The sequence below is a fragment of the Raphanus sativus genome, chromosome 6, assembly GCF_000801105.2.
Source record: "Raphanus sativus cultivar WK10039 chromosome 6, ASM80110v3, whole genome shotgun sequence".
NCBI classification, from domain to species: Eukaryota; Viridiplantae; Streptophyta; class Magnoliopsida; order Brassicales; family Brassicaceae; genus Raphanus; species Raphanus sativus.
The window spans coordinates 16,642,541-16,669,964 of record NC_079516.1 but is presented as its reverse complement, the minus strand read 5'-3'; the positions used below and the strand labels follow the sequence as shown (position 1 = coordinate 16,669,964).

Here is a 27,424-nt window from a genome sequence, read left to right as displayed (position 1 = left end):
CCGAACAAAGTATATATATGTCTTTTCTTGTATTAACATTTTTAGAAACTTTCACATGTTAAAATATTTTATATACTATATTTGTTGATAATAAATAATTCTTATAAATAAAAATTTCAAATCACTGAATATTTCCTTTTCTATTATATAACATTCAATTTCTATAATAAATAATTCTTATAAATGAAAATTTCAAAGTGATTAAGAAATGTAAGGTAAGTATAAAATTTACCATTTTTATTAGGGGTGGGCAAAAAATCCAAACCGAACCGAACCGAACCAACCAAACCGAAGTTAAACCGAATCAAACCAAACCGTGCTCTTTATGTAATCCAATTGGTTCATGTTTTACTCAATCCGAACGGTTTGGTTTGGTTTGGGTTTAAACCGAACCAAACCGAACCAAACCGATAATCCAATATATATATATATATATGAATTAACATATTGTAAATTTTAGTTAAAGTTTTGTTTTTCATTTTTTCATAACTTCCATATCTTTAAAAAAAATTATAAATAAGATTCAAATAATACTATTATATATAAAATCATGTAGCATAAGTTTTTATATTCTCACTCTATCGTTTATGAGTTAATTATTTTTTTAATAAAAGTATAAAACTGATACCTTCATATTTTATAACCAACCCAAACTACACCGAACCAAACTAGACCATAATAATATAAACCGAACTAAATATAAACCAAACCAAACTGAACCGAACCGAATTAAACCCAGACCGAACCCAAACCAAAGCTACTTGGTTTTAATTGGTTTGAGTTTTATAAAACCCAAATTACCCAAACCAAACCGAACCCAAACCAAACCCGTAAACCGAAATGCCCACCCCTAATTTTTATCTATATTTTGCTTTTTGAAATTTCAATTCTAGTTGGGAACTAAGATTTTCTATGTGATTAGTGGGTGTGGGCACACGCAAGATGAAGAAGATAATGAGTCAAGGGACACATCACGTGAGAAATAGAAAAATTAACTTTTCTATTAAAATGGAAATTCTTAGCTTTTTCCTTGTTTAGTTTTTAAGAAATACTATATGTTAAGAGGATAAATCCTATAAACATGTATTCAGTCTCACGAGACAAGAGATATTCTCTCATTCAGATTAATAAAAGCGTTTTCTTTCAGAATTAAGCAATAGTTTTTTTTATTTTAGATCTCCAAACGGCTTCTGAGAGAGAAACAGAAGAACTTACCACAAAACTACAAAACAGAAACTATGTCGTCGTTTATAAAGCAATCCTTGTTTAGTTTATTGGATAAAACCAAAGGAAGAAACAAACTCTCGTGTTTCAACAACCAAGAAAAGAAGAAGAAACTATACCTAGTGCTTGACTTGGATCACACTCTTGTCCACTATATCCCTGTTTCAAAGCTTTCTGATAAAGAAAAATATTTAATCGAAGAAGCTGATTCAAGGGTTGATCTATGGAAGTTCGGAAAAAGAAATCCCGAGCATCTGATAAAGTTACGACCTTTCCTCCACGAGTTTCTGAAAGAAGCCAACAAGCTTTTCACCATGTACGTTTACACGATGGGCAGTTACGGTTACGCGCAGTATGTATTGAGTTTTATTGATCCGGATAAAAGATATTTCGGACATAGAGTCATAACCAGAGAGAAGTCCCCTCCTCATAAGAAGACACTTGATCTTATCTCTGCTGATCAACGAAAGAGTGGTTATTGTTGATGATCATAGCAGTGTTTGGCCTCAACACAAGCCAAACTTGTTGAAGATCGCAAACTACACTTATTTCAGATACGAGATGATGAATTATTAGAGATATGTCAGACCGGAAGATGTGTATCTTACGGACCAAGATTGTGAAACCCGTGAAACTCATGAAGACCCTCAAGACTAAAAGGAAAGACTTGAAGATCAAGTTAATCTCAAGATATTCTTAGCATATTTACATTAATGTTTAGGAAAGTTATCATTATCTAGTATTAACATTATGTTAATGTTACTACTATATATATGTGTCTTGTATTCCCATATTAAACACAACACAATAATATATTCATATTCTATTATACTTTACATGGTATCAGAGCAGACGATTCTTTGGGATCGAAATTAAAACTTCCGCTTTTAAAGCTTTGATGGTGTTCATCGGTGGTGTTGACGATGAAGACGATGAAGATGATCCAGATGACGATGTTGATTCACGTGAAGTTGGTTTTTTTAAGTCCACGTGATTTGCTACTTCTTAATACTATTATTAGGTTTTTTTCTGGGTTTAGTACGTTACCTAGCTTTAAGTCAAAGGTTTTTTTTTTATATTGGTTTTGGTCGGCTGAGTGCAAGAATTGTCAAAAGTCTCGATGGGTTTATGGGTTTGTGATTTCACATGAGTTATTTTGTTTTATGAGATTTATTCTATAGTTTAGAATATTTCATAGTGTTGTTTTCTCATAGTTTGAGATTTATTGGTTATAGTTTAACCATTACGGGGGAGTTCTAGTTGAACGCTTAAATTCTTAGGTCAGTTTTTAGTCTGGTTTATGGACTGTCCAAGTTAAGGACGATTGTTTCTGGAGCTGCAGTTGCGCTCATGGGATGTACTCCCATAGTCAAGACCAAAGAAGAGCTGAAGTTTTCATCCCTCCTTGTCCAAATTGAAGTTTATTTCCGAATGAATCTACTGATTTGTTTTCCTCGACATAGTGTCCACGACATACGTGGTCTGCTTTGTGATTGCAGATTTGCGTGTTGCATCCCACGTTTGTCGTGCGGGGGAGTATTAGAGATATGTCAGACCGGAAGATGTGTATCTTACGGACCAAGATTGTGAAACCCGTGAAACTCATGAAGACCCTCAAGACTAAAAGGAAAGACTTGAAGATCAAGTTAATCTCAAGATATTCTTAGCATATTTACATTAACGTTTAGGAAAGTTATCATTATCTAGTATTAACATTATGTTAATGTTACTACTATATATATGTGTCTTGTATTCCCATATTAAACACAACACAATAATATATTCATATTCTATTATACTTTACATGAATAAGTCGTCGGAAGAAGAAGAATCTTACGCAGAGAAGAAGAGAGACGAGAGTCGAAGCAATGGAGCATTGTCTAATGTTCTCAAACTCCTTCAAAAAGCTCACACAAGATTCCAAGAAGATGAGGATTCTAACGACTTGAGGCTTTTGATACGTGACTGATCCTTGTTGTTGATGATTTTGACTTTCACTTTTCACTTCTTCTTTTTTACAAGAATATGTGGAATACTACTAATATTGTTCAATTTTTTTTTTTGTTTTGCAATTTCTCAACTACACACACACAATATAACAAATGCAAAATTTTCAATCCAGATCAGATGACAAACAAAATTAAACAAGCATTGGTCCTGAAGGTTTTTGAGTGATGGAACTAAGGAAAAAATATATCTTTGGTCCTGAAGGTCTTAAGATTTTGATGTGTAGAAGAAATGTAAAGGTTGAGAGTGTAAAGTTCTTGCAAGGATATATAAAACCTGTTTGTCTGTATAAACATATGTTTACCCCCTGTAATATATGTGTCCTGCTATGTACTGAATTTTAATCTTTGAACATGGTTCTAAGTGTTTATGACGATTTCCTTTAATAAACTTGAGAGATGATGCGTTGCTACAGAACTGCGGCCATGAGCAAAAGCTGAGTCCTTGAGGTCCGGACACTTGTGGCTTGTTGGAGATAGTGAAGCACCTTTCTGGGAATGATCTGATGAAGAGACACCAATTGGAATGGGCACGAGGTATGGCTACTGTTAACCAAAACCAAGGCAATTCGGCTCAGTAACAAAGATTGTAACTGTCAGAGAAGGTCACAAAGATTGAGAATCAGGCTAAAGTTAATAAAAAGCTTTTCAGTTTCAAAGTGTTTACTATACGTTATAAATCAAATGTTTTATAACATCATATGTAGTGGCATTCTTGGAGTAATTGAGCTTTGACATATTGTTCTTGTAGAAGTTTTTGGTTCAACATTTCTTGTTTGGGTTTAGTTTTGCTAATAAAACACTGAATATAAAATGAGATTTGGTTTAATAAAAAAAGAGAAGATTTGGTCTAAAATAATTACAAACCGATCAACCGAACCAACACAAGTTCAAACTTTTCAGGAAATAATCTTCGGTTTAGTAGTAGTAATTGCGTGCGTGCGTCTTCGATTTACCAGACTGGTTTAAGGACATTATCGTAATTCACACATTCCAAGGACGAGATCGCAAAACAAATCAATTTTCAAAGCTAATCTTCTTTAGCGATCGATCTCTCTCTTTGCCTCTCAGCTTCGAATTGTTTTCTCTTCAGATCTCTCTCTCTCCCGTCAAGATCTGAATATCCCCCGGAAGCGAAAGGAAAGGGAAGAAGGATGTACGGATTCGAGGCGCTTACGTTCAACATCCACGGCGGATACTTGGAGGCGATCGTGAGGGGCCACCGTGCTGGTCTTCTCACCACCGCCGATTACAACAATCTGTGCCAGTGTGAAAACCTTGACGACATCAAGATGCACCTCTCCGCCACCAAGTACGGCCCTTACCTCCAAAACGGTGCGTTTTCCCCTCATTTGATCCGTGATGATGATCTAATGAATCTGATTTGGCTGACTTTGATTCTGTAGGGTTTTCTGGGTTTTAGGGTTACGAATTGCTTTTCAATGTGAAATCAGTTTTGTTTTTAATTGTCATTCATTTTCATGAACGGATCTCTAAGCTGATGTTCAGACACGACAGTGATTTTCTCCTGTTGTTTTGTATGAAATTTGAAAAATTGTTTGGTTATCTGAGTCTATCTACCATTATTGTTGTGAAAAAATGTTTTCTTTATCATTGAAATCAGTTTATTTTAGTTGTATCTTCGTAATTGGATCTCTAAGCTGATGTTCAGACACGACAGTGATTTTCTCCTGTTGTTTTGTCTGCAATTTGAACAATTGTTTGGTTAGCCGAGTCTCTGTACCGTTATTGTTGTTAAAAAAATGTTTCTTTATCATTGAAAGAATATTATTCTAATTGTAAATGGATCTATAAGCTGATGTTTAAACAAGACAGTGCTTTGTTCTGTTCTTGTGTCTGTTTGTCTGAATCTCAGTTTCATTATTGTTGTAAAAAAATGTTTTCTTTATCATTGGAATCAGTTTATTTTAGTTGTATCTTCGTAATTGGATCTCTAGGCTGATGTTTAGACAAGAAATTGATCTGTTCTGATCTTTTGTTTGAAATCTGAATAATTGTTTGTTTGTATGTATGAATCTCTGTTCCACTAGTGTTGTGACAAAAAATGTTCTTTATCACTGAAATCAGTTTATTTTAGTTGTAATTCGTCTTCGTAGTTGGATGTCTAAGCTGATGTTCAGAAAAAGACATTGATTTGTTCTGTTTCTTGTGTTTGTTTGTCTGAATTTCTGTTTCATTATTGTTGTAAAATAAAATGTTTTTTTTTTATTTCGTCGTTGGCTGCAGAACCGTCACCACTGCATACGACCACAATTGTGGAGAAGTGCACTCTCAAGCTTGTTGATGATTATAAGCATATGCTTTGTCAAGCAACTGAGCCTATGTCTACCTTCTTGGAGTACATCAGGTTAGTGAATAGTGAGATACTTCGGTAAAATCACTATTCTAGATAAACAGAAAAATGCAATCTTATTAAGTTTCCAGGTATGATAAGCCTAGTGGCTTTGTTAGTATTTAGGTTTTGCCAGAATCCAGTGTGTAAGGATTGGTACTTTCACGAATTGACATTTTTAATTGGTAATGCAGATACGGCCACATGATTGACAACGTCGTGCTGATTGTTACTGGAACGCTCCACGAGAGAGATGTTCAAGAGCTGATCGAGAAATGTCACCCTTTAGGCATGTTTGATAGGTAACCCGCGTTGACCTTTTCGATCTATCATTTTTCTCTTCATGTTTTTTTTTTTGCTAATGATTTTTTTTTTCCTTTTCCAGCATTGCCACGCTGGCAGTTGCTCAGAACATGAGGGAGCTCTATAGGTTGGTACTTGTGGATACTCCTCTGGCTCCATATTTCTCTGAATGCTTAACCTCAGAGGTACATAATAGCTTAAAACATTTTACTATTGTTTCTTTTTAAAATTTGTGCCATTTGTTTGGATTATTAAGATTCGTTTTTAACGTTCGTGTCGTTTTTTTCAGGATTTGGATGACATGAACATTGAGATTATGAGGAACACGCTCTACAAAGCATACCTTGAGGATTTTTACAAGTTCTGTCAGGTGCTACTCGACTCCTAAACCTTTTTTTTTTTAAAACACAAATTCATAATCTACCTAACCCCATTGTCGCTGTGTATCCGAAATAGAAACTTGGTGGGGCAACAGCAGAGATAATGTCTGACCTTCTTGCCTTCGAAGCTGACAGAAGAGCTGTGAACATCACCATCAACAGGTTAGTAATTACTTGCATCAAAACCACGAGATGCTACTCTCTTTATATATGGGGCTGAACTGAAACTGATTTTTTTTTCGTTTTTTTACGCAGCATTGGCACTGAGCTTACAAGAGAAGACAGGAAGAAACTGTACTCTAACTTTGGTCTCCTGTAAGCAATTCTAGAGTCAAACTATACAATTCCATTGCATAAAACTCTAAACTAGTTTTTTCTTACCATGGGGGTTTGCTTGTGCGTGCAGCTATCCATATGGTCACGAGGAGCTTGCTATCTGCGAAGACATAGATCAGGTAAATTACTTAAAGCTAAATAGTGTAGATTATATATTATGTAAATGTGTGACAATGAATCTTACTGTCATTCTCTGTGTTAGGTTCGTGGTGTTATGGAGAAATACCCTCCTTACCAAGCAATATTCTCCAAGATGTCTTACGGAGAGAGCCAAATGCTCGACAAGGCGTTTTATGAAGAAGAAGTCAGAAGGCTTTGCTTAGCCTTTGAGCAGCAGGTTTGTTTCTAATTTTGGCTGTTTAATGCTTAAAGAGTGGATTGTTTTAAAAACCTCTGAGTGTTTTTTTGGCAGTTCCATTACGGGGTGTTCTTTGCGTATATGAGGTTGAGAGAGCAGGAGATCAGGAACCTGATGTGGATATCGGAGTGTGTTGCACAGAACCAGAAGTCAAGGATCCACGACAGTGTTGTCTACATGTTCTGAGGTGGTCTGGTAAAAGATGTGAAAGAACCAAGTGTAGTGGTTGTTGGTTTTATTTCTGTTACTCCAGACTTCTTGTTTTCTGCTGTATAATCTGCGGTTTTGTTGCACTGACTGTTTATGTCGCTCTACGTGTGTGAGTGAGTGCGTGTACTAAATTTACACAATAAGTAGAGTCTCTCCCCTATTCGTTTGTTCGTCTTTGCCAACAATGTATTTGCTTGGTTCTGTTGCCAATAAAACTTTTGTAATAATATATCAAACTATTTTGTTTTTTCTTTTCAACAGGAATTTATATTGTCTTTTTTTTTTGCTAAAAAGGAATTTATATTGTCACTATAAGATCATTTTAAATGCATCTTTAAATAAATTTTATGAAAGAATATTCCTTTTTAAAACAATTCATATTTTTAAAAGAACTGTTTCGAAAAAGATGCTTCCACATCTATTAGTTATTCAAAGTGGAAAAATAAATTTAATATATAAAATTACATTGGAACTATAGAAAAATATATTTTTTTTAAATAAAAAAAAAATTAAAATTGACATTTATTATGAAACAGAAAAATCTATATTTTTATATAGTGTCTTTTTTATTAGATACTAATGAAACTGTAAACTTCGAAACAATCAATTTTATTTATTAAATTTTGATAAATTAAAAACTAAAAATGATTAATCACAAAATAATATTTTTATAAATAAAATTTAAACTTGTTTTCTTAGATACGTGTAAAAACTTTATAAAACATAGATCTTCCTAAAACAGAATGAGTGCTAAAGGTAATTAACCCTCATTAAATTTTTAAAACGGATATTTATTTTTAACTATCAAATGCTTTAAATTCGGTCTCCACAACCACTGTGTGTCTGTGTGTTCAGTCTCTTCCTCTTTTTACTCGTCTCTCATCGAGGAGAGAGCCATGACGGACGTTCATTCCTTCAACAATATCTCCCTCAGTGGCCGCGGCGGATCGGTTCGTTCCTCCCCCCTCTCTCTTAAGATCCTTCTCTTCCTTTTAGGGCTTCGAAACCCTAATTTCTTATTCTTTTGTAGCCGTCGTAGATGCTTAGGTTTTTTTTTTTTTTTGCTTAAAGTTTCGATTTTTTCGGTAAACTGCAGAGCCCCGGACTACTCAAGATCAACTCTGGAGGGATTCAATGGAAGAAGCAAGGCGGTGGCAAAGCTGTGGAAGTCGACAAATCCGATATTGTAGGTTTGAGCTGGATGAAGGTTCCGAGGACTAACCAGCTTGGTGTCAAAACCAAAGATGGGTTGTACTATAAGTTCATTGGCTTTCGTGATCAGGTCTCTCTCTCTCTCTCTCTGCTCACTCATGTCTTATTATTATATCTGAAGAAGATTCCCTTTTTTTTGTTTGGTCTTTGATTGAGCTTTGTTATGTGTTGTTGGGATAGGATGTTGCGAGCCTGACTAGTTTTTTCCAAAGCGCGTTTGGGAAAACACCTGAGGAGAAACAGCTTTCTGTTAGTGGTCGTAATTGGGGAGAGGTTGATTTGAATGGTGTGTTTCTCTCGTGTCCTTTATCTTAATAAAGTCTGTTACTTTTGGTTGAGTTTAAGCTTTGTCTCCTTATTCTTTTGTGTCTGTAGGGAACAATCTGACGTTTTTGGTTGGTGGGAAGCAAGCTTTTGAAGTGTCTCTGGCTGATGTTTCACAGACTCAGCTTCAAGGGAAGAACGACGTCTTGTTGGAGTTTCATGTTGATGATACTGCTGGTGCTAATGAGGTAGACTGCAATCTTGGTTTTTTGTTACATTGATTCACTCACTAGCTGAGTTCCTGATTATGTTGTTTATGTATTTTACAGAAAGACTCGTTGATGGAGATAAGTTTTCATATTCCTAATACCAACACTCAGTTTGTTGGTGATGAGACTCGTCCCCCTGCTCAAGTAAGTTACATGACCTTTTGTTAATGATATGGGATGTGTGGCTCGAGTGTTGTGGTGTTTGATCCAAAGAGCGTGTCTTCAGGTTTTCCATGACAATATCTTGAAAGTGGCTGATGTTGGCGCTGGAGTTGAGGAGGCTGTCGTCACTTTTGAGGGTATTGCAATCCTCACTCCCAGGTAAAGATTTTTCCTTCATCTTTTCTTGACTATTAGAGTGTTAGTTTATCACTTTATCATTTGTTACTACTGTGTGGCTGCATCATCTCATGACTACATGATTGGTTTTTCTTTCACAGGGGTCGGTACAATGTGGAGCTTCACCTTTCTTTCTTGCGTTTGCAAGGACAAGCGAATGACTTTAAAATTCAATACAGTAGTGTTGTCCGCTTGTTTCTGCTTCCAAAGGTATTTCTTATTAAACTATATCTTAAGGGACTTTTACTTAGTTGTAGCAGTCATCAGGTTAGAAGTATAATACCCACTAAATGGAAGTCTTGTTATCTGTTTTGTGTCTGAGCAGTCAAACCAGCCACACACGTTTGTTGTTATCTCTCTAGACCCACCAATCCGGAAAGGTCAGACCCTGTACCCCCACATTGTGATGCAGGTAAAACATTACTTTTATTTTTCTCTTTCATTTCACTATTCTTTTTTTTTATAAGTGATTTTTTAATCTTTTTCACTAATTTTACACCTGTTTTCACCACCTTATTTAGTTTGAGACCGACTCCGTTGTCGAAAGTGAGCTCTCAATTAGTGATGATCTTATGAATACAAGGTTCAAGGACAAGTTGGAGCGATCATATAAGGTCTCTGTCTGATCTGCGCTTATTTTATATTTCCTTAATATGAATGAAATATGAAAATTAGAGGAACAGTTATGTTTATGAATTTTTCAGGGTCTCATTCATGAAGTGTTCACTACCGTGTTGCGTTGGCTGTCTGGTGCGAAGATCACTAAACCAGGGAAGTTCCGCAGTTCCCAAGACGGGTTTGCAGTGAAATCATCTCTCAAGGCAGAAGATGGTGTTCTTTATCCTCTCGAGAAGGGCTTCTTCTTTTTACCTAAACCTCCAACGCTTATACTTCATGATGAGGTATTCTATGGTTTATTAATGATTGGGAAACTTTGTCAGGATTTGAGATAGAATTGGTTTGTTTATTCATTTTCATAGATCGACTATGTGGAGTTTGAAAGACATGCTGCTGGTGGTGCTAACATGCATTACTTCGATCTTTCCATAAGACTCAAAACCGATCATGAGCATCTGTTCCGGAATATTCAGAGGAATGAGTATCACAATCTCTATTCCTTCATAAGGTTAGCTATCTCAAGTTTCTGAGAGTGGATTTGAACTGTGGTGGTGAATAAAACATCATCATCTTTCTTTTGCTGCAGCTCTAAAGGTTTGAAGATTATGAACCTTGGAGGTGCGGGTACCGCAGAAGGTGTAGCTGCTGTTCTTCAGGATAACGATGATGACGATGCTGTTGACCCTCATCTTGAGCGTATCAGAAACCAAGCTGCTGATGAGAGTGATGAGGAGGTAAGTGTTTTCACTCTGAGTCTGACCGAGTTACTTCATGTTATGATGTTTTGTGTTTTTGATAGTTTGATACTTTTTAATTTCTTGAAGGACGAAGACTTTGTTGGGGCTGAGGATGACGACGGTGGCTCACCGACTGATGATTCTGGCGAGGACGATGACTCTGATGCTAGTGACGCTGATGGAGGCGAGAAAGAGGTAATAAAAACTGTTTTATATTCCTCAATCAAATGAAACCATATCTTAATTTTATTCCTTCTTTAGAAATCGTTTAAGAAGGAGCCCAAGAAAGAGGCTTCGTCTTCAAAAGGATTGCCTCTGAAGAAGAAAGCGATGGCCACAGAAGAAGGTGGCAGTAGTAAGAAGAAGACGCAGAAGAAGAAGAAGGATCCCAATGCACCTAAAAAGGCAATGTCTGGTTTCATGTACTTCTCTCAAATGGAAAGAGACGTGAGTTCTTTCTTCTCTCCTTTTGTCTTGTTAACATTTCACTCTAGGCAAATGTCTTATTATAGTATCATTTTTTTTCACTTGAACAGAACATAAAGAAGGCTAACCCAGGAATAGGGTTTGGAGAGATAGGAAAGGTGCTTGGAGATAAGTGGCGTCAGATGTCTGGTAAAAAAACCTGAGATATCTTCCCTTACAACACTACATTTCTTGGTCTTAAGCTTTAGCAAGTAAATGTGTTTTTTTTTATGTTATAACTATAGCTGAGGAAAAGGAGCCGTATGAAGCTAAGGCGCAAGTTGACAAGAAGCGATACAAGGATGAGATTAGTGATTACAAGAACCCTCAGCCCATGCTTGTAGACTCTGGAAACGACTCCGACAGTAACTAAAACTCCGATGGACATGTTATCTTCTTGTCTGCTTGCTATTCATCTTTAACTAGTGTGTGTTTTCAATGTAGCGAGACTTGGGTTACCCAACTAGTGAACTTATGTTGAACTTTAGATGCGTTCAGTGAATCAAACTTCTACTCATAACAAAAATATACTAGTCTATATGAACTATAAGAAGCTACAAATCGGTTGCATGATGTTCAATCGCTTATGAACAAGAAGCATCTAAAATCTTATGGACAATGGGACGAGCTCTGCACATAGCTTTCAACGGTGTAGCTTTGCGCATGATAGTTCCCTTCTCAGCTTCTGTCATGTCCACATATTTTTCTCCATCTCTCTCCCAATCGAAACACTGCACCAACGAACCCAGAGCCAATGTCACAAGCCGCTGAGCTAGCCCTGACCCAGGACAAGCTCGTCGTCCCATCCCAAAAGACAACATCTTTTTATCCTCACCTTCCTTCTCAAACCTCTCTGGCTTGAACTTCTCCGCCTCTTCCCACATTTTTGGATCTCTATGTATGGCCCACGCGTTCACCAATACCATCGTGCCACGTGGGACGTCGTACCCTGCCACCTTGCAGTCTTCTGACGCCATGTGAGGGAGAAGCATTGGAACCACAGGATATAGCCGTAGAGTCTCTGACATAATGTTCCGTAGATAAGGAAGCTTCGCAATGTCTTGTTCCTCTATCAACCTGTCTGAACCGATCTGCTCATCGATCTCGGTCCTTGCCCTTTTTAATACTTCTGGATGGTTCAACAAGTTGGCCATCGCCCATTCTAACGTTCCTCCTGATGTATCAGTCCCGGCAATTATCATAACCTAATACAAATTAGAACGTAGTTAAATAAAAATACACAAACCCTTACCAAAACGTTACTAGTTTGCTTCCTTGTTACTTACGACTATGATTCCTTTGATGATAACATCTGTGTAGTAATCAGGCTGAGTTTCTTGGAGAGAAAGCAAGTGATCGATCATAGTGTTGCCCTTTACTTTCTCCGCACGTTTCTCGTCCACCAGGCTCTGCAAGAACCCGTCGACCCGACCAGCTAGCTCTTTCACTTGCTTCTCGTAACTCGTCATCCAACGAAGGATCGGGAAATAGTCTGCCACGTTTCCAGCGCCGCTGCTCACAGATACCTCGGCGATCAACTGCCTCACGTGACTTGCCTCGTCGTCGTCCTCTGTTCCATCGCCGTAGAATCTCTTTCCGGCCACCATTCTAAGGATGTTGTTGATAGTCAAGCTCATAAACAATGGTCCCATCTCCACCTTGGCATATTCCTGAAGTACATTTGTTAAATTCAAATGGTTACATTTAGTTTTAATTGACTGTTGTAAGTATATTATTAATTACTGTTGATATTATTTATTTATTTAACCTGATTACCAAAAAAGTATATGATAAATTTTACGGTAGATATCATAAATAGTATTTTCTGATTTTTTGTCACAAAAGTAACATTCAAACATTTAGCAAAAAATAAAAATAAAGTAACATTCATATAGAAAAATCCTCAAAGTAGCATTTATTTATTAATAAAAACACTAAATTATCCTATATTCTAAATCCTAATTAAACCCTAAGGCTAATTTTATTGCCTAAATACTAAAATCTAAAATGTTATCATTAAACCCATAATTTTTTTAAAACGTATTTATTTTTTTTAGTTAATGTTATTTTGTTGATTTTTCTAAATTTTATCTTGACATGTTTCTTTTTCTTAGAAAGAAAAAGGTAATTATTATTACCTTCATTTGTCAAGGTCACGCTAGATCCGAATAAACTAAGAGAGAGAGAGAGAGAGAGACAGAGGAGGTACCAAAGGTGTTTCGAACACTTGAGCCCAAGTGGAAATAAAATAACCGCAACCAACTGGACCAGATTCGCTTTGGTGGGTTTACGTGTTTACAAAAGTATCTATAATATATAATGCAAATAATTTTTTTTTATAAACCGTGATTAAGATTGAATGGCACATACTTGTTGAGGGTTTTTAGACAGGGATAATATCAGCCGTCGGATCTCGTCTTTACGGATGGATAAGAAGCTATTGAGTCTATGAGACGAGAATATCTCAATAGTGCCAATACGACGGAGGTTGCGCCAGCTGTCTCCATAAGCCGAACCAACCATGGTGGTTGAGTTGTACCCGATGTATTTTCCGACGATAAACTCCGGCCTGTTAGCTAAAACTACGTCGTTCTTGGTGAAGCATTCCTCCGCGACTGAGTGAGAAGAAACCACAAAAACGAGACGTGTGCCGAGGCGGAGGGAGAAAATGGAAGCGCCGCCTAGTGATTTGGAGAGAGAGAGAAACGTACGGTGTAGCGGCAGTTTTAGGAGGTGGAGATGTCCGATAACCGGAAATGGTCGAGTTGGACTCGGTGGTAGGTTTAGTCTGCGCCTCCGTGTTCTCAACAAGAGCTTCAAAGAAAAGAAGAGGAAGAGGAGAGATAGGATGAAGTAGAAAGTTTCCATTATTGAGTTTGCTTTCTATATTTGTTAAGTTTATTACAAAACACAAGTGCTTAAGCAGGTTTTATAGTGACAGTGAGCAATAAAATATAATATTTTCACAACAACTAGTTGCACTGAAGAGGATAATTCATAATTATCTTTTTGCAAGAAAGTGAAAAAAGAGTAAAAGATAAGAGTTTTGGACCTTTTGGTTACGTCACTGCCTACTATATCAAAATGGGAGTAGGAGACGGGGTGATGCACCCAAAATCCAGCACCGTCCTGCTTGGTTTATGGACACGGCCCAACATGGTGACCTTGTCGACTAGCTAGACCTAGCCGAGGTTTTCTCATCAGATTATGCAATCTTGGAAGAGCTGAATACTCAAGTGAGCTGGGCTGACATTATCATGGACGAGCTGAGCTGGACTAACACTCACCCGGATGAGCTGAGCAAGTTGGTTCGACCTTGCGAGCTGGTTCGACCATCAAACCACCCGAGAAGCAACACAGATATACGTTCATTGTTTGAAGCATATCTTCTAAACCATGATGTTTCTTCGCTTGAAACCACTTGGAGAATGTGCTCAACTCAATTATGGAACTCCTCGAAGAAGAATCAGATCAAAAGGAGTTCAGATGAGGGAGTTATGTCATGTACAACTCAGATGATGTTCAGTTCTCGCGAATTCAGACATGTGTGGATCGTCCCGCGTGTGTCCGTATCTTTCCCAGCATGGTGTGCACGACCTGATCATCACAGCATGAACTTGGACACCTCTGAATGAATCAGGACATTCTTATGAATCTGGACCAGTCAACATGAGGATCCGCACCTTGACCAGTCCTAGTCAAAATTCAGAAATCTATGTCTTGTTTTCATTGATTTATATTTTCTATGTTGTCTTTTCCAAACATTTCTCTTTATGTTTCTTTGACTCACAAACACTATATATATGTGATGTCTCTCATGAATAAAAACACATCGATTTTCTTATTTCTCTTTTGAGTTTTCTCTCATTGTTCTTTGTTTAGAACATTTCTAGTTTCTTGGTGAGGTTATCTCCAAGTCTCGATCCTTCCTTTGTTGGACCGGTGCGTCACATCCGGCAACAACTGAAGTCTGGTAGTATCATCGGGCCTTCCGCAACCCGTTGTGTCACCATTCATCCCACCAGTTCTCTATCCTTCCGGATCAGAGTCCATATCAACCTTACCGAAAGAGTGATCCCGATTTTGGTTCTATCAAGTGGTATCAGAGCCACTCTTCCGGTAACTCTTTTTCTATCCATCTTTCTCATCTCTCCATTTCTTCTAAACACTTCTTATCTATCTATCTTGAACCCGGGCCCCTCATTACCCACCATATTTAAAAAAAAATAAGATCTAAGTTTATGCAATAAAAAAGAAAAAGAAAAAAAAAAGAAAAGAAAAGTTTATAAAAAAAAAAAAAAAAATTCCAAAGTTTGTTTGTTTTGTGGTGTGGTGGTGGAAGAGAAAGCCTGCTGGCCGAAGAGAAATCCGGCCTTTGAGGTGGTTAAGGCGGGTTCCCCTTTAAATCTCTTATCTTTCTATCTTAAACCTTTGATCTTGCTTGGATTTGCCTATTGGGATTCTTGATCTGTTCTCTTAGAACCTTTTGAGAAGAAACTGTGTGATCACCATAAATCTGAGAGAAAACACTTGAGTGGGTGAGATTAAACACTTGAGAGAGTGAGGAATTTTATCTACTAACTTTTGTGTTGAGATTTTCAGGTTAAAATGTTTGGTCTTCACAGGAGAAGTAGCAAGGAGAAACCCCCACGACTTTCTGCCTCTCAAACTTCATTTAAATATCCTTTGAACAATTTTGATGAGTTTGTTAGTGTGCAGGAAAAGCCAGAGAGGAGGAGCAAGGAACAAGTCAAATCGTCCAAAGGAGAATCTGTTCCAAAAAGGCGATCTTTTCAGTTTGATGTCCAAGAGATCTGTGACAACTTTGAGAAGGGAATGATGCAAGCCCTCGAGGACGTCAGCAAGAGCCACAAGAAGAGCACATCCACACGTGCACATGTAACTGAGCCATCCTTGTTCATCAGTGAGAAAACTCAAGGTGAATCTGAAAACCATTTTGAAAAGCTTAAAGATTTTTCAGATTCTTTACCCATTTATGATGAATCTGATGAAGAGATAATTGAAAGCTTGATCACTTGTGAGGACAAATGTGATCTTCCCTCTCTTGAACCTGAGTTTGTGTTTGTAAATGAGCTAGCTAATGTAGAACTAACTGTTTTGCAACCGGAGCTTCCGAGTAGTCTAGTTTTGTCTCCACAGATTTTTGAGGAAGAGCCATTCAACCATCCACATCATGGACGACTTCCTGGCACTAGGACACCTTTGGATGATGATCTAGGTCCTATCTTTGATGAGGAGGACGACCCTGGTCCAGTCTTTGATGAGGAAGCAACAAGCATCACATCCATAGCTATGGAGAGTCATCTATGCTTTGATCCCGGCACATCTCCTCTCCCTTTGTCTCCTGATCTTCAAAAGCACAGTGAGAACTCTGATTTGATTAATTCTCTGCCTGACATGTTTGTCAAGATTAGTTCTCATGATGTGACTCGTTTTGGTCTTGACAAGATGAAAGAATTTTGTGTTTCAAAATCTGTTTTTGAAAACATAATTAATTCTTTTGAAAATTTTAAACCTGATGAACTTCTTGATCAACAATGTTTTCAAAATGACAATGGCATCAATTCTGGAATTATTTTGAGCTTTGATCAGTTCTTGGAACACAACAAAGGTTATCATTCTCTTGAAAAGTCATTTGGTCACACTACAAGAAAACGCGTCTATAACGACGACTTGTTACGAGGAAATTATTTCCTCGTAAATTTACATGGTATTTACGACGATGTTACGAGTAAATAAATATTCGTCGTAAATTCGTTGTAAAGTTACAACGAAAACGATTCGTCGTAAACCAAATGTAATTTTACAAGGCTTTTACGTGGAAAGCCCAATTCGTCGTAAACTCATTGTAAATATACAAGTCATTTACGACGAATCATGTAACCGTTACTTTTGGTGAAAACGTGCATATAGTGTGGTTTAAAGTAACTAACTTCGTTGTAAAATCATTGTAAATTTACGAGTGATTTACGTGGAAAGCCCAATTCGTCGTAAACTCATTGTAAATATACAAGCCATTTACGAGGAATCATGTAACCGTTACTTTTGGTGAAAACGTGCATATAGTGGGGTTCAAAATAAGCTAAATTCGTTGTAAATAATATGTAAAAACGATGTAAAAGCAAAGTAAAACTTTTCGTTGTAAAATCCATGTTATACCTTCACCTACCACTTACGAAAATCGTCTATATATATGATCATTTCTCAATTCAAATAACACACAAACGAAATCAAAGAAAAAAAACCAGAAAAAAGAAAAACAAATGGCTGATGGCTTCAATATTTACGAGTTACGAAGTTGGATGTATTCGCATAAAGATGATTCCGGTAGAGTGACGGATGCATTTCTAAGCGGGCTAGAGACATTCATGCACCAGGCGGGCTGTACACCGATCACGCAGGAAAGCGGTAAGATGTTCTGCCCTTGTCGGAAATGCAAGAATTCAAAATTTGCTCGTAGTGAAACTGTATGGAAGCACTTACTAAACAGAGGATTTACACCACAATATTATATTTGGTATCAACATGGGGAGGGTTATGGTGGAAATGAAGCTAGTAGTAGTAATAATTTTGAAGCTGCTGGTAATAGTGAAGAACCGAATCATTTGCATAATGAATCTAGTTATCATCAGGAGGAGCAGATGGTAGATCATGATAGGGTTCAAGACATGATTACTGATGCATTTTTAGAAACAACTACTGCAATAGCTCATGAAACTGGAAATGTAGAAGAACCTAATTTGGATGCAAAAAGGTTTTATGAAATGTTAGATGCTGCAAATCAACCAATCTACACTGGTTGTAGAGAAGGTCTCTCTAAATTGTCTCTAGCAGCTAGGATGATGAACATTAAAACGGATCATAATTTACCTGAGAATTGCATGGATGCTTGGGCGGAGTTGTTCAAAGAGTATTTGCCAGAAGACAACGTGTCAGCTGAATCTTATTATGAGATTCAGAAATTGGTTTATAGTCTTGGGTTGCCTTCGGAGATGATAGATGTTTGCATCGACAACTGCATGATCTACTGGAAGGATGATGAGAAGTTAGAAGAGTGTCGATTCTGCAAGAAACCACGATTCAAGCCGCAAGGACGTGGGAGGAATAGGGTACCGTACCAAAGGATGTGGTACCTACCCATTAAAGACAGGTTAAAAAGATTATACCAATCGGAGAGGACTGCTGCATGGATGAGGTGGCATGCTGAACATGTCCAGAAGGATGGCGAGGTCGCTCACCCATCAGATGCAAGGGCGTGGAAACATTTCAACAAGGTATACCCAGATTTCGCTGAAAATATTCGGAATGTCTATCTTGGGTTATGCACCGATGGATTTAGTCCATTTGGTATGTCTGGGAGACAGTATTCTTTGTGGCCAGTTATTCTTACGCCGTACAACCTGCCGCCGGATATGTGCATGGAACAAGAATTTCTATTCTTGACCATATTAATCCCTGGGCCGAAGCATCCAAAACGGTCGTTGGATGTATTTCTTCAACCACTGATACAGGAGCTAAAGGAGTTGTGGTCAGAAGGGGTAAGAACTTATGATTGTTCCACGAAAACCAATTTTACGATGCGAGCAGTTCTGCTGTGGACGATAAGTGACTTTCCTGCTTATGGAATGTTGTCTGGCTGGACAACTCATGGAAGGTTATCTTGTCCATATTGTCATGGATCTACGGATGCTTTTCAACTGAAGAATGGTAGAAAGAGTTGTTGGTTTGATTGTCATCGTCGATTTCTTCCTGTTGCCCATCCTTACAGAAGAAATAAGACATTGTTTAGGAAAAACAAAGTTGTCAGAGACAGTCCTCCTCCATATCTCACAGGCCAGCAGATCGAGGAGGACATTGATTATTACGGAGCTCAGAAAACTGTGAAGCAAGGAGGAAACTGGCATGTTCCTGGTAATATGCCTGATGGGTATGGGGTTTCTCACAATTGGCATAAGAAAAGTATATTTTGGGAGCTACCTTACTGGAAAGATCTTCTTTTACGCCACAACTTGGATGTGATGCATATAGAGAAGAACTTTTTTGACAACATCATGAATACAATACTGAACGTCCCAGGGAAGACAACTTGGTTAACTGCTATCAAAATAACACCTCGTGGACGGATTGTTGCTGGAGAAGAACCACCTTTGCAAGAAGAAGATGCAATCAATGAAGTTGAGGTACCTGATCAACAAACTGATGAAATTCTTTTGATCGACCCGGATAACCGTCAATATGAAGATCTTCCCGAAGATGTGACGGATGAAGCACGTGAAGATGAGTTCGATAGAAGCGATGATGATCATTGTAGTGATGTTGATGAGAACTCAAATGATTCTTCATGATGTAAAATATGTAACAAATGTTGATTTTTATTAGAAGATCTTATTTTCATATGTGTATCAAATTCTATTTTATATAATATGCATTTAAAAATAAATTTGGAGTTTATGGTTTCAGTTGGAAAAAGAGGTTGAATGTGTAGAAGATATGATAGTATAGATATGTAAGTTTGGGGTTTAGGGATTTTGATTTTCGGGGTTTCACATATTTCGTTGTAATTTCGTTGTAAAAAAAAACGCGGGCCTGGTAATTTCCTCGTAAAGTTTAGATTCGTCGTAACTTCGTTGTTAACCATGAATCAGGGTTTAGGGATTTGATTTGTGGTTTCAAAGATTCGTTGTAAACACGTTGTAAACAAAAAAAGCGGGCCTGGTACATTCGTCGTAATTCCTGAAAGCACGTGTCCTCGTAAATTCGTCGTAAACTGAAACACGTGACTGGTATATTCCTCGTAAACCCAAAAATGCGGGCCTGGTACTTTCGTCGTAAACCCAAAAACCCAGAAAGCACGTGTCCTTGTAAATTCGTCGTAAACTGACACGGGCCTGGTATATTCCTCGTAAACCCAAAAACGCGGGCCTGGTACTTTCGTCGTAAACCCAAAAACGCGGGCCTGGTATATTCCTCGTAAATTTACGACGAATTTACGAGGAACGTGTTTTCTTTATATATGCAACGCCTGAACGAGGAAGCCTCGTTCATTCCTCACAAATCTCTCTCTCTCTCTCTAAGGTAACTCCTCTCTCTCTCTCTAGTTAGTTTTTTTTTATAATTAGTTTAGGTGGTTAGTATAGGGAATTAGTTTAGAGAATTAGTTTAGGGAATTAGTTTAGGTGGTTAGTATAGAGAATTTTTTAAAAAAATAATTAATTAATAGTGTTGTGATTTTTAATTTTTTTTTTTTTAAATAATGTAGATCATGGCTCCTAGGAAAAAACCACCACCGACTTATGATGAGATGTTTGGCGACGGTGCCGGGACGTCTTCTTCTTCCGGCGGCCGAGCATCTTCTGATGCCGTTCCGGACTCTCAGACATCTCAGAGAGTTTGGAGTCCTCCTCCCGCACCTCACATGGCTCCACCTCCGCCACCAGCAGCTCAGATGGCTCCACCTCCTCCACCAGCAGCTCCGCAGGAGCCCATTCCAGGGGTAGATGTTCATCCAGACTTGCGGGTGCCTCCTCATGCACCATACGCAAGATATACAGTGGAGGATTTGCTTTCCGCGCCTGGACGGGAGGGTATGGACGTTTTGGACCCCGATAGACCGCCGGGTACTTATTGGTAAGTAAATTTATAATTTAAAATTTTCAAATCATTTTTATATATTTTATTAACAAGTTGGTTCAATTTGCAGGTTTGGGGCCAACAACCGTGTTTCCCGGAGCGTTTCAAAGACGATGAAGGGATACCTCGACGGAGCTTATCCAAACTGGAGCTTGACTCCAGATCACGTCAAGACCACTTGGTTTAAACAGTTTGCGGTAATTTTTCAATTTTCTTTTTTATATTTAATTTTATTAATTATTAATAATTAATTATTAATGGTTTCATATTTTTGTTTGTTTCAGCAAAGGTGGAATTGGTCCTTAGGAATCACCGAAATGGTGAAGAAGGAATTCGAGGCAAAGGCGAAGACTCGCCTTACCAACACGGTCTCGGATTGGAAGGATAAGTGGGAGATCTACGGCTATGACGGGAAGCCCACTGGGGTCACCAAGGATGTATGGGATGGCCTCATCGCCTTTTGGAAGCTACCCAGCTCAATCAAGAAGGCCAACTCCTGCTCCGCTTCCCGTAGGACCAAGGATAAAGACGGGAATTTGCCTATGCTTCATACCACCGGGCAAAAACCTCATGCCGGGATTCGTCTCGACGCTGTAAGTTTTAGTTGTAATATTTATTTTATTAATAAATTTGAATTTCAATATTTAATATTTTATTATTGGTTTTTGTAGTTTGAGAAGACCGGAGTCATGCCATCTTTGTCCGACCTCTTCAAGATGACTCACGCCAAACCGGACGGGACTTTTGTTGATCCTGCATCCGAGAAGCTCTTCAACACTGTGGCTGCTCGGGTTGATGAGCGGGAGACGCAACTTACCCAGCAGTCTCCGGATGGAATACCCGTCAAATTGACGACGGAAGAGGTCGACAGGATCTTCGAGGAGGTAAAATTTAAAAGCTTTTGTTTAAATTAATTTTACTATTTCAACAATATTAACTATTTAATATTATTTTTTGTAGGTCGCTCCAAGAAAGAAGGGTCGGACGGTGGGAATCGGTTCTGTAAACGAAGTCGCAAGGGCGACTTCGTCTTACTCTTCTAGACGGGCCCAAGAGACTTCTCAGATGCAGGCTCGATTGGATACCCAGCAGGAGCGTTTAGACTCTCTCGAGAACCTGTTGGATATTATGGCGATGGGGAACCCCAACATGCAGAGAGCGTTGGCGGCCAGACGAGAAGCTCTCGGGATGCAACAACGGGATCCCGAATCTACCGATCCAGTGGGAGCGGGAACGAGCGGAGAGGGACCGAGCGGGACCGGCTACTTTGATGATGTATCGCTCCCGTAGATTTTTATTTTTATAATTTTGTTTTGTAAAATATTAAAACTTAAATTTTATTTATGGAATATTTATTTTCTAAACAATTGTTTTTTATTATTTGAAATTTTAATTTTTATAATTTCCAAATTTATTATAAATAAAAATAAAATAAAATGAAATTAATATAATTATTAATATAATAAATAAAATAACGATGTAAATTCGTCGTAAAGTTTACAACGAATTTACATCGAAGTACTCGTAAATACGATGTAAACAATTACATCGAGTTTACAACGATGGAGATGTAAAGTCGTCGTAAATTTTACAACGAATTTACATCGAATATTTACATCGAATTTACATCGAATTCTTTACAACTTCTTTACGACGAATCTTTACGAGTTAGTTACAACGAGGCTTTACGTGGACATTACGACGAATGCTTTCCTTCGCCTTTACGACGAATTCATTAACTCGTAACCCTTACGTGGCGTTTACGACGAATCTTCTTTTACGACGGACGAATAACAACGAATCGCTTTTCGAGGTAAATTCGTCGTAATCCCCCTTTTACAACGAATTTACAACGAATATCGCCCTGGTAAATAATATGTTTTCTTGTAGTGTCATAGTTTGCAACAAACCGATTTCTGTGCTAGAAACTCTTTTGATTCGTTTGTTGTCAAAGGAAATGACTTTGATCTGAGTTCTTATATTCATGCACTGATCACTGATAATTTATTTGCATCCTCTTGTGCCTTGGACAGAATTTTGGTTAAGAAGTTGCTGGAACATGAATCACTTAGAACTGAAAATGATTTTTGTGATCTTGATTCTTGTGATTATGTTTTGCAGCCTGATCTTGTGTGTTTTGAAACTGATAAAACTTGGCATCTTTTGAGATCATCTCGTGATCAATGTGTTGTTCTGAGCCTTGATGATATTTTGGTTTACAACACATTCTTTGATAAGTCTCTTAAGTCTTTGATAAATGTTTCTCAATCTGAACTTAAGATTGTGTGTTCAGATGTAGAGCATGATATGCACTTTCTGAAAATGTCTAATATTTTTGCATGTCTTGAGAAAATTCTGGTCTGTAACATCTATTTTGATGATCATCTTGAAAGGCTGAAATGTGTGCTTCTTGTTCTTGGAAAAGATATCTTGATTTTTGATTTGAACAAGTATCTCTCTTGCACATATGATCCTGGTCTTTTAGTGTTTGTTTTGAGTATCCAGGAAAGACAGGTTCAGCCTCTGAATGAAAGCATTAATCGTGCCCAAGAGCCTGAGTTTTGGAGAAGCATTGTTGTTCAAACCGGCTACCTTGGAGATGCCAGCGACAGAGGTTCAGTCCACGAAGGGTATCTCAACTTCCAGAAGGTCTTTCGTCTTGACTCCAATTTTCCTAGAAATCCAACTCACCAAGTATTCTCTGAGGCTTGGAATCATTTGAAAAGCTTCGCGGATGAAGGAGATATGAATTTTTCAAATCGGAGGTTCTCCAGCCCATCTATCCGCGAGTACAAGATTTCTAAAGGAGATTCATGCCCAAGAAGGGAACGACCTGAGCCAAAACCGATCCTCCATGAACCAGAGGTGTTTCCTCAGTCAAATACCTATCCAAACCAAAAGCACTTTGTTTTGAATGAACAGGATAAGCATGATCAGTTTCTAAGGAGAGCAAGCAATGATGGATGCCAAAGGACTTGGAATTACTTGTGGGAAACGAGTTCAAACCACCAAGGAAGTTTCTGTCCAAACTTTTCGTTCACTGAATTTTCCTTGAATTTTAATTCCTTTGAATCTGATTTATTTCCTTTTGATACAGGTAAAATGGATTTGAGGACAAATCCTTTTGAAGAGGGAGAGTATGATGCACCCAAAATCCAGCACCGTCCTGCTTGGTTTATGGACACGGCCCAACATGGTGACCTTGTCGACCAGCTAGACCTAGCCGAGGTTTTCTCATCAGATTATGCAATCTTGGAAGAGCTGAATACTCAAGTGAGCTGGGCTGACACTATCATGGACGAGCTGAGCTGGACTAACACTCACCCGGATGAGCTGAGCAAGTTGGTTCGACCTTGCGAGCTGGTTCGACCATCAAACCACCCGAGAAGCAACACAGATATACGTTCATTGTTTGAAGCATATCTTCTAAACCATGATGTTTCTTCGCTTGAAACCACTTGGAGAATGTGCTCAACTCAATTATGGAACTCCTCGAAGAAGAATCAGATCAAAAGGAGTTCAGATGAGGGAGTTATGTCATGTACAACTCAGATGATGTTCAGTTCTCGCGAATTCAGACATGTGTGGATCGTCCCGCGTGTGTCCGTATCTTTCCCAGCATGGTGTGCACGACCTGATCATCACAGCATGAACTTGGACACCTCTGAATGAATCAGGACATTCTTATGAATCTGGACCAGTCAACATGAGGATCCGCACCTTGACCAGTCCTAGTCAAAATTCAGAAATCTATGTCTTGTTTTCATTGATTTATATTTTCTATGTTGTCTTTTCCAAACATTTCTCTTTATGTTTCTTTGACTCACAAACACTATATATATGTGATGTCTCTCATGAATAAAAACACATCGATTTTCTTATTTCTCTTTTGAGTTTTCTCTCATTGTTCTTTGTTTAGAACATTTCTAGTTTCTTGGTGAGGTTATCTCCAAGTCTCGATCCTTCCTTTGTTGGACCGGTGCGTCACATCCGGCAACAACTGAAGTCTGGTAGTATCATCGGGCCTTCCGCAATCCGTTGTGTCACCATTCATCCCACCAGTTCTCTATCCTTCCGGATCAGAGTCCATATCAACCTTACCGAAAGAGTGATCCCGATTTTGGTTCTATCACGGGGGCTGCTGATATCATTAGCTCATGTGATGTGGTCATAGCATATGCACATGACACGTGCGAACTATCATGGGATGGGTTTGACGTCATTGCATGTGTCACAATATATTTGTCGTTATTAAATGACGTCTACCAAACATTTTGAAAACCTTGATACAAAATCTAGTAAGGCTGAGTCTTGCTCTAGAGAATGTACGAGCCTTCGGACAATGAGACGAGATTATGACGATGGAGTTTATGAACAAGAATTAGAAGCATCTAAAATCTTATCAACAATGGGACGAGCTCTACACATAACTTCCAACGATGTAGCTCTGCGCATTGTGATTCCTTTTTCAGTTTCCCTCATGTCCACATATTCTTCCCCAGCTCTCTCCCACTCGAAACACTGGACCAACGAACCCAAAGCAAATGTTACTAGCCGCTGAGCTAGCCCTAATCCAGGACAAGCTCGTCTTCCTATCCCAAATGACATCAACTTTTTATCTTCCCCTTCTTTCTCAAACCTCTCTGGCTTGAACTTTTCTGGTTCGTCCCACATTTTTGGGTCTCTGTGTATGGCCCATACGTTCACCAATAAGATTGTGTCACGTGGGACATCATACCCTGCCACCATGCAATCTTCTCTGACACTATGCTCTGGAGATAAGGAAGTTTTACAATGTCTTGTTCTTCTATTAACCGGTCTAAACCGATTTTCTCGTCGATCTCGGTCTTCGCCTTTTTTTAATACATTTGGATGGTTCAACAAGTTTGACATGGCCCATTCTAACGTTGCTGCTGATGTATCAGTCCCGGCTAATATCATAACCTATCAAAAATTAAAATCACTTAAATAACAAAAAATAACCTTAGCTAACTGTTAATCTATTATTGTTGTGAAAGCAACCGATCTATCATGATTTTACCCTTTACTTTCTCCGCACGTTTCTCATCCACTATACTTTGCAAAAACTCGTCAACCCGAGCGCCTAATTTCTTGACCCGTTTCTCATAATCTGTTAACCAGCAAAGGATCGGGAAATAGTCAGCAGCGTTTCCTGCACCGCCGGTAGTAACCACCTCGGCGATCAAGTCCCTAACGTGTTTTGACTCATCGTCGTCCTCTGTTCCATCGCCGTAATATCTCTTTCCGGCCAACATTCTAATGATGTTGTTGATAGTCAAACCCATAAACAATGATCCCAGCTCCACCTTCGCAAGTTCCTGAATTTCGATTATTAAACCAAATGGTTACGTTTCGAGAGTTCATTTTCTTATTGGTACGTAAATATAGAAACACTTTGCTCTGGATGATTTATAGATGGTCTAGTTTTTTTTTTAGATTTGCATTTGCTTTCACTCACTTTCCTAGATTTTGATCCGTGATTTCAAAGAACGAAATAATTTTCGGTAAAACATTATATAATATTTTTTCTTTATTTAAAGTAGATCTAGGCATAAACTCTGTAACCCGAAATCCAAATCCAACCAAAACAAAACAAAATTCGATCCACGGTCTGAAATGTAAAAAATAGCAGAATAGAATATTCAAACCCTATATTTAGTGTTTTCTGGATAGATATTTATTTCATCGAAATTTCCGAAAAAAAAATCAAGGTAAGTTTTATTTGATTTTGTACCTTTTTTGTTCTAGTAATTTTTGTGATGGTTAGAATTTTTACGATGGGTATCATTTTAATCATTGATTGCATATTTCCTGGATAAATTTTCGAGTAGATGCCAAGTTAACAATCAGAATGCTGAGAAAAATCCTTTACCTAAGTAAAAGTATGAGTTAAATCACGCTTAATTACTTGTGGGGAGTTTTTCGATAAACATAATATCAGCCGTCGGATCTCGTCTTTACGGGTGGATAAGAAGCTATCGAGCCTAATGGACGAGAAGATCTCAATGGCACCAATACGACGGAGGTTGCGCCAGCTGTCACCATAAGCCGCACTGACCATGGTGGTTGAGTTGTACCCTATGTGTTTAGCGAAAGGAAACTCCGGCCGGTTAGCGAAAACGACGTCGTTCTTGGTGAAGCATTCCCCGGCTACGGAGTGGGAAGAAACAACGTAAACGAGACGTGTGCCTAGGCGGAGTTAGAAAATGGAGGCGCCGCCTAGTGACTTGGAGAGAGAGAGAGAAAGCTCCGTTGGAGCGGCAGGTTTAGTTTGCGCCGCCGTGTTCCGAACAAAAGTTTTAGAGAAGTGAAGAGGAAGACGAGAGAGAGGATCAGCTAGAAAGGTTCCATTATTGAGTTGTTTTTATTTTATTTTATTATTCTCGTAAATTCGGTAAAGGTGATTTTATAGTGACAGTGGAGGGAAAATGTATTATTGCCTCAATTATTTTGAGTAAATCAGGTACGTACGTGTGTGGAGGAGAATGAAAGAGGATAATAGTTTTGTCGAGGTAACTGCATATTACGTATACTTTAGTGCCACTGGCTGCTAGAATCAGCCAGGGCCTGCTATAGGCAACATGCAATTATCATGGATCCATAGGTCCAAAATTTTTTTAGTATTATTTTACTAATCAAAAGGTCTATTTTTTTATTAAATTATTAATTAGTTGGTGA

The 27,424-nt window shown here is 38.2% G+C and overlaps 3 protein-coding genes and 2 pseudogenes across 3 annotated transcripts; 3 read left to right on the top strand and 2 right to left on the bottom strand.

Annotated features, from left to right (window-relative positions):
• The first annotated feature begins 1,112 nt into the window (after window positions 1-1,112).
• On the top strand, window positions 1,113-1,870 carry LOC108807936 (RNA polymerase II C-terminal domain phosphatase-like 5; annotated as a pseudogene).
• Window positions 1,871-4,236: 2,366 nt separating this feature from the next.
• Window positions 4,237-7,422, top strand: LOC108813706 (V-type proton ATPase subunit d1). Its single transcript, XM_018586338.2, has 10 exons — window positions 4,237-4,565; window positions 5,478-5,598; window positions 5,778-5,885; window positions 5,969-6,071; window positions 6,176-6,256; window positions 6,343-6,428; window positions 6,522-6,581; window positions 6,673-6,721; window positions 6,805-6,939; window positions 7,015-7,422. The coding sequence occupies exons 1-10, from the start codon at window positions 4,385-4,387 to the stop codon at window positions 7,144-7,146; spliced, it is 1,056 nt and encodes a 351-aa protein (XP_018441840.1). The 5' UTR covers window positions 4,237-4,384; the 3' UTR covers window positions 7,147-7,422.
• A 538-nt stretch (window positions 7,423-7,960) lies between these two features.
• On the top strand, window positions 7,961-11,600 carry LOC108811698 (FACT complex subunit SSRP1). Its single transcript, XM_018583788.2, has 16 exons — window positions 7,961-8,120; window positions 8,267-8,452; window positions 8,563-8,668; window positions 8,758-8,894; window positions 8,976-9,059; window positions 9,142-9,236; window positions 9,356-9,464; window positions 9,580-9,666; window positions 9,776-9,868; window positions 9,959-10,156; window positions 10,235-10,380; window positions 10,459-10,606; window positions 10,697-10,804; window positions 10,871-11,056; window positions 11,146-11,224; window positions 11,320-11,600. Exons 1-16 carry the CDS (start codon window positions 8,067-8,069, stop codon window positions 11,445-11,447), a joined length of 1,944 nt encoding a protein of 647 aa, XP_018439290.1. The 5' UTR covers window positions 7,961-8,066; the 3' UTR covers window positions 11,448-11,600.
• On the bottom strand, window positions 11,539-13,996 carry LOC108811699 (cytochrome P450 81D11-like). Its single transcript, XM_056988790.1, has 3 exons — window positions 13,445-13,996; window positions 12,361-12,744; window positions 11,539-12,279 (listed from the first exon to the last, which is right to left on the bottom strand). The coding sequence occupies exons 1-3, from the start codon at window positions 13,940-13,942 to the stop codon at window positions 11,659-11,661; spliced, it is 1,503 nt and encodes a 500-aa protein (XP_056844770.1). The 5' UTR covers window positions 13,943-13,996; the 3' UTR covers window positions 11,539-11,658.
• Window positions 13,997-24,954: 10,958 nt separating this feature from the next.
• Window positions 24,955-27,108, bottom strand: LOC108811700 (cytochrome P450 81D11-like; annotated as a pseudogene).
• Window positions 27,109-27,424: the final 316 nt, after the last annotated feature.

Bases quoted from the DNA above. Each gene is read 5' to 3' on its own strand.
- LOC108813706 (XM_018586338.2), top strand. From the start codon at position 4,385: ATGTACGGATTCGAGGCGCTTACGTTCAACATCCACGGCGGATACTTG. The intron at 6,582-6,672 runs GTAAGCAATTCT...TTGTGCGTGCAG, and splicing joins TACTCTAACTTTGGTCTCCT to CTATCCATATGGTCACGAGG. The intron at 6,940-7,014 runs GTTTGTTTCTAA...TTTTTTTGGCAG, and splicing joins GCTTAGCCTTTGAGCAGCAG to TTCCATTACGGGGTGTTCTT.
- LOC108811698 (XM_018583788.2), top strand. From the start codon at position 8,067: ATGACGGACGTTCATTCCTTCAACAATATCTCCCTCAGTGGCCGCGGC. The intron at 9,465-9,579 runs GTATTTCTTATT...GTGTCTGAGCAG, and splicing joins GCTTGTTTCTGCTTCCAAAG to TCAAACCAGCCACACACGTT. The intron at 9,667-9,775 runs GTAAAACATTAC...CACCTTATTTAG, and splicing joins ACCCCCACATTGTGATGCAG to TTTGAGACCGACTCCGTTGT.
- LOC108811699 (XM_056988790.1), bottom strand. From the start codon at position 13,942: ATGGAAACTTTCTACTTCATCCTATCTCTCCTCTTCCTCTTCTTTTCT. The intron at 12,745-13,444 runs GTATGTGCCATT...AATGTACTTCAG, and splicing joins TGTCTAAAAACCCTCAACAA to GAATATGCCAAGGTGGAGAT. The intron at 12,280-12,360 runs GTAAGTAACAAG...AATTTGTATTAG, and splicing joins TCATCAAAGGAATCATAGTC to GTTATGATAATTGCCGGGAC.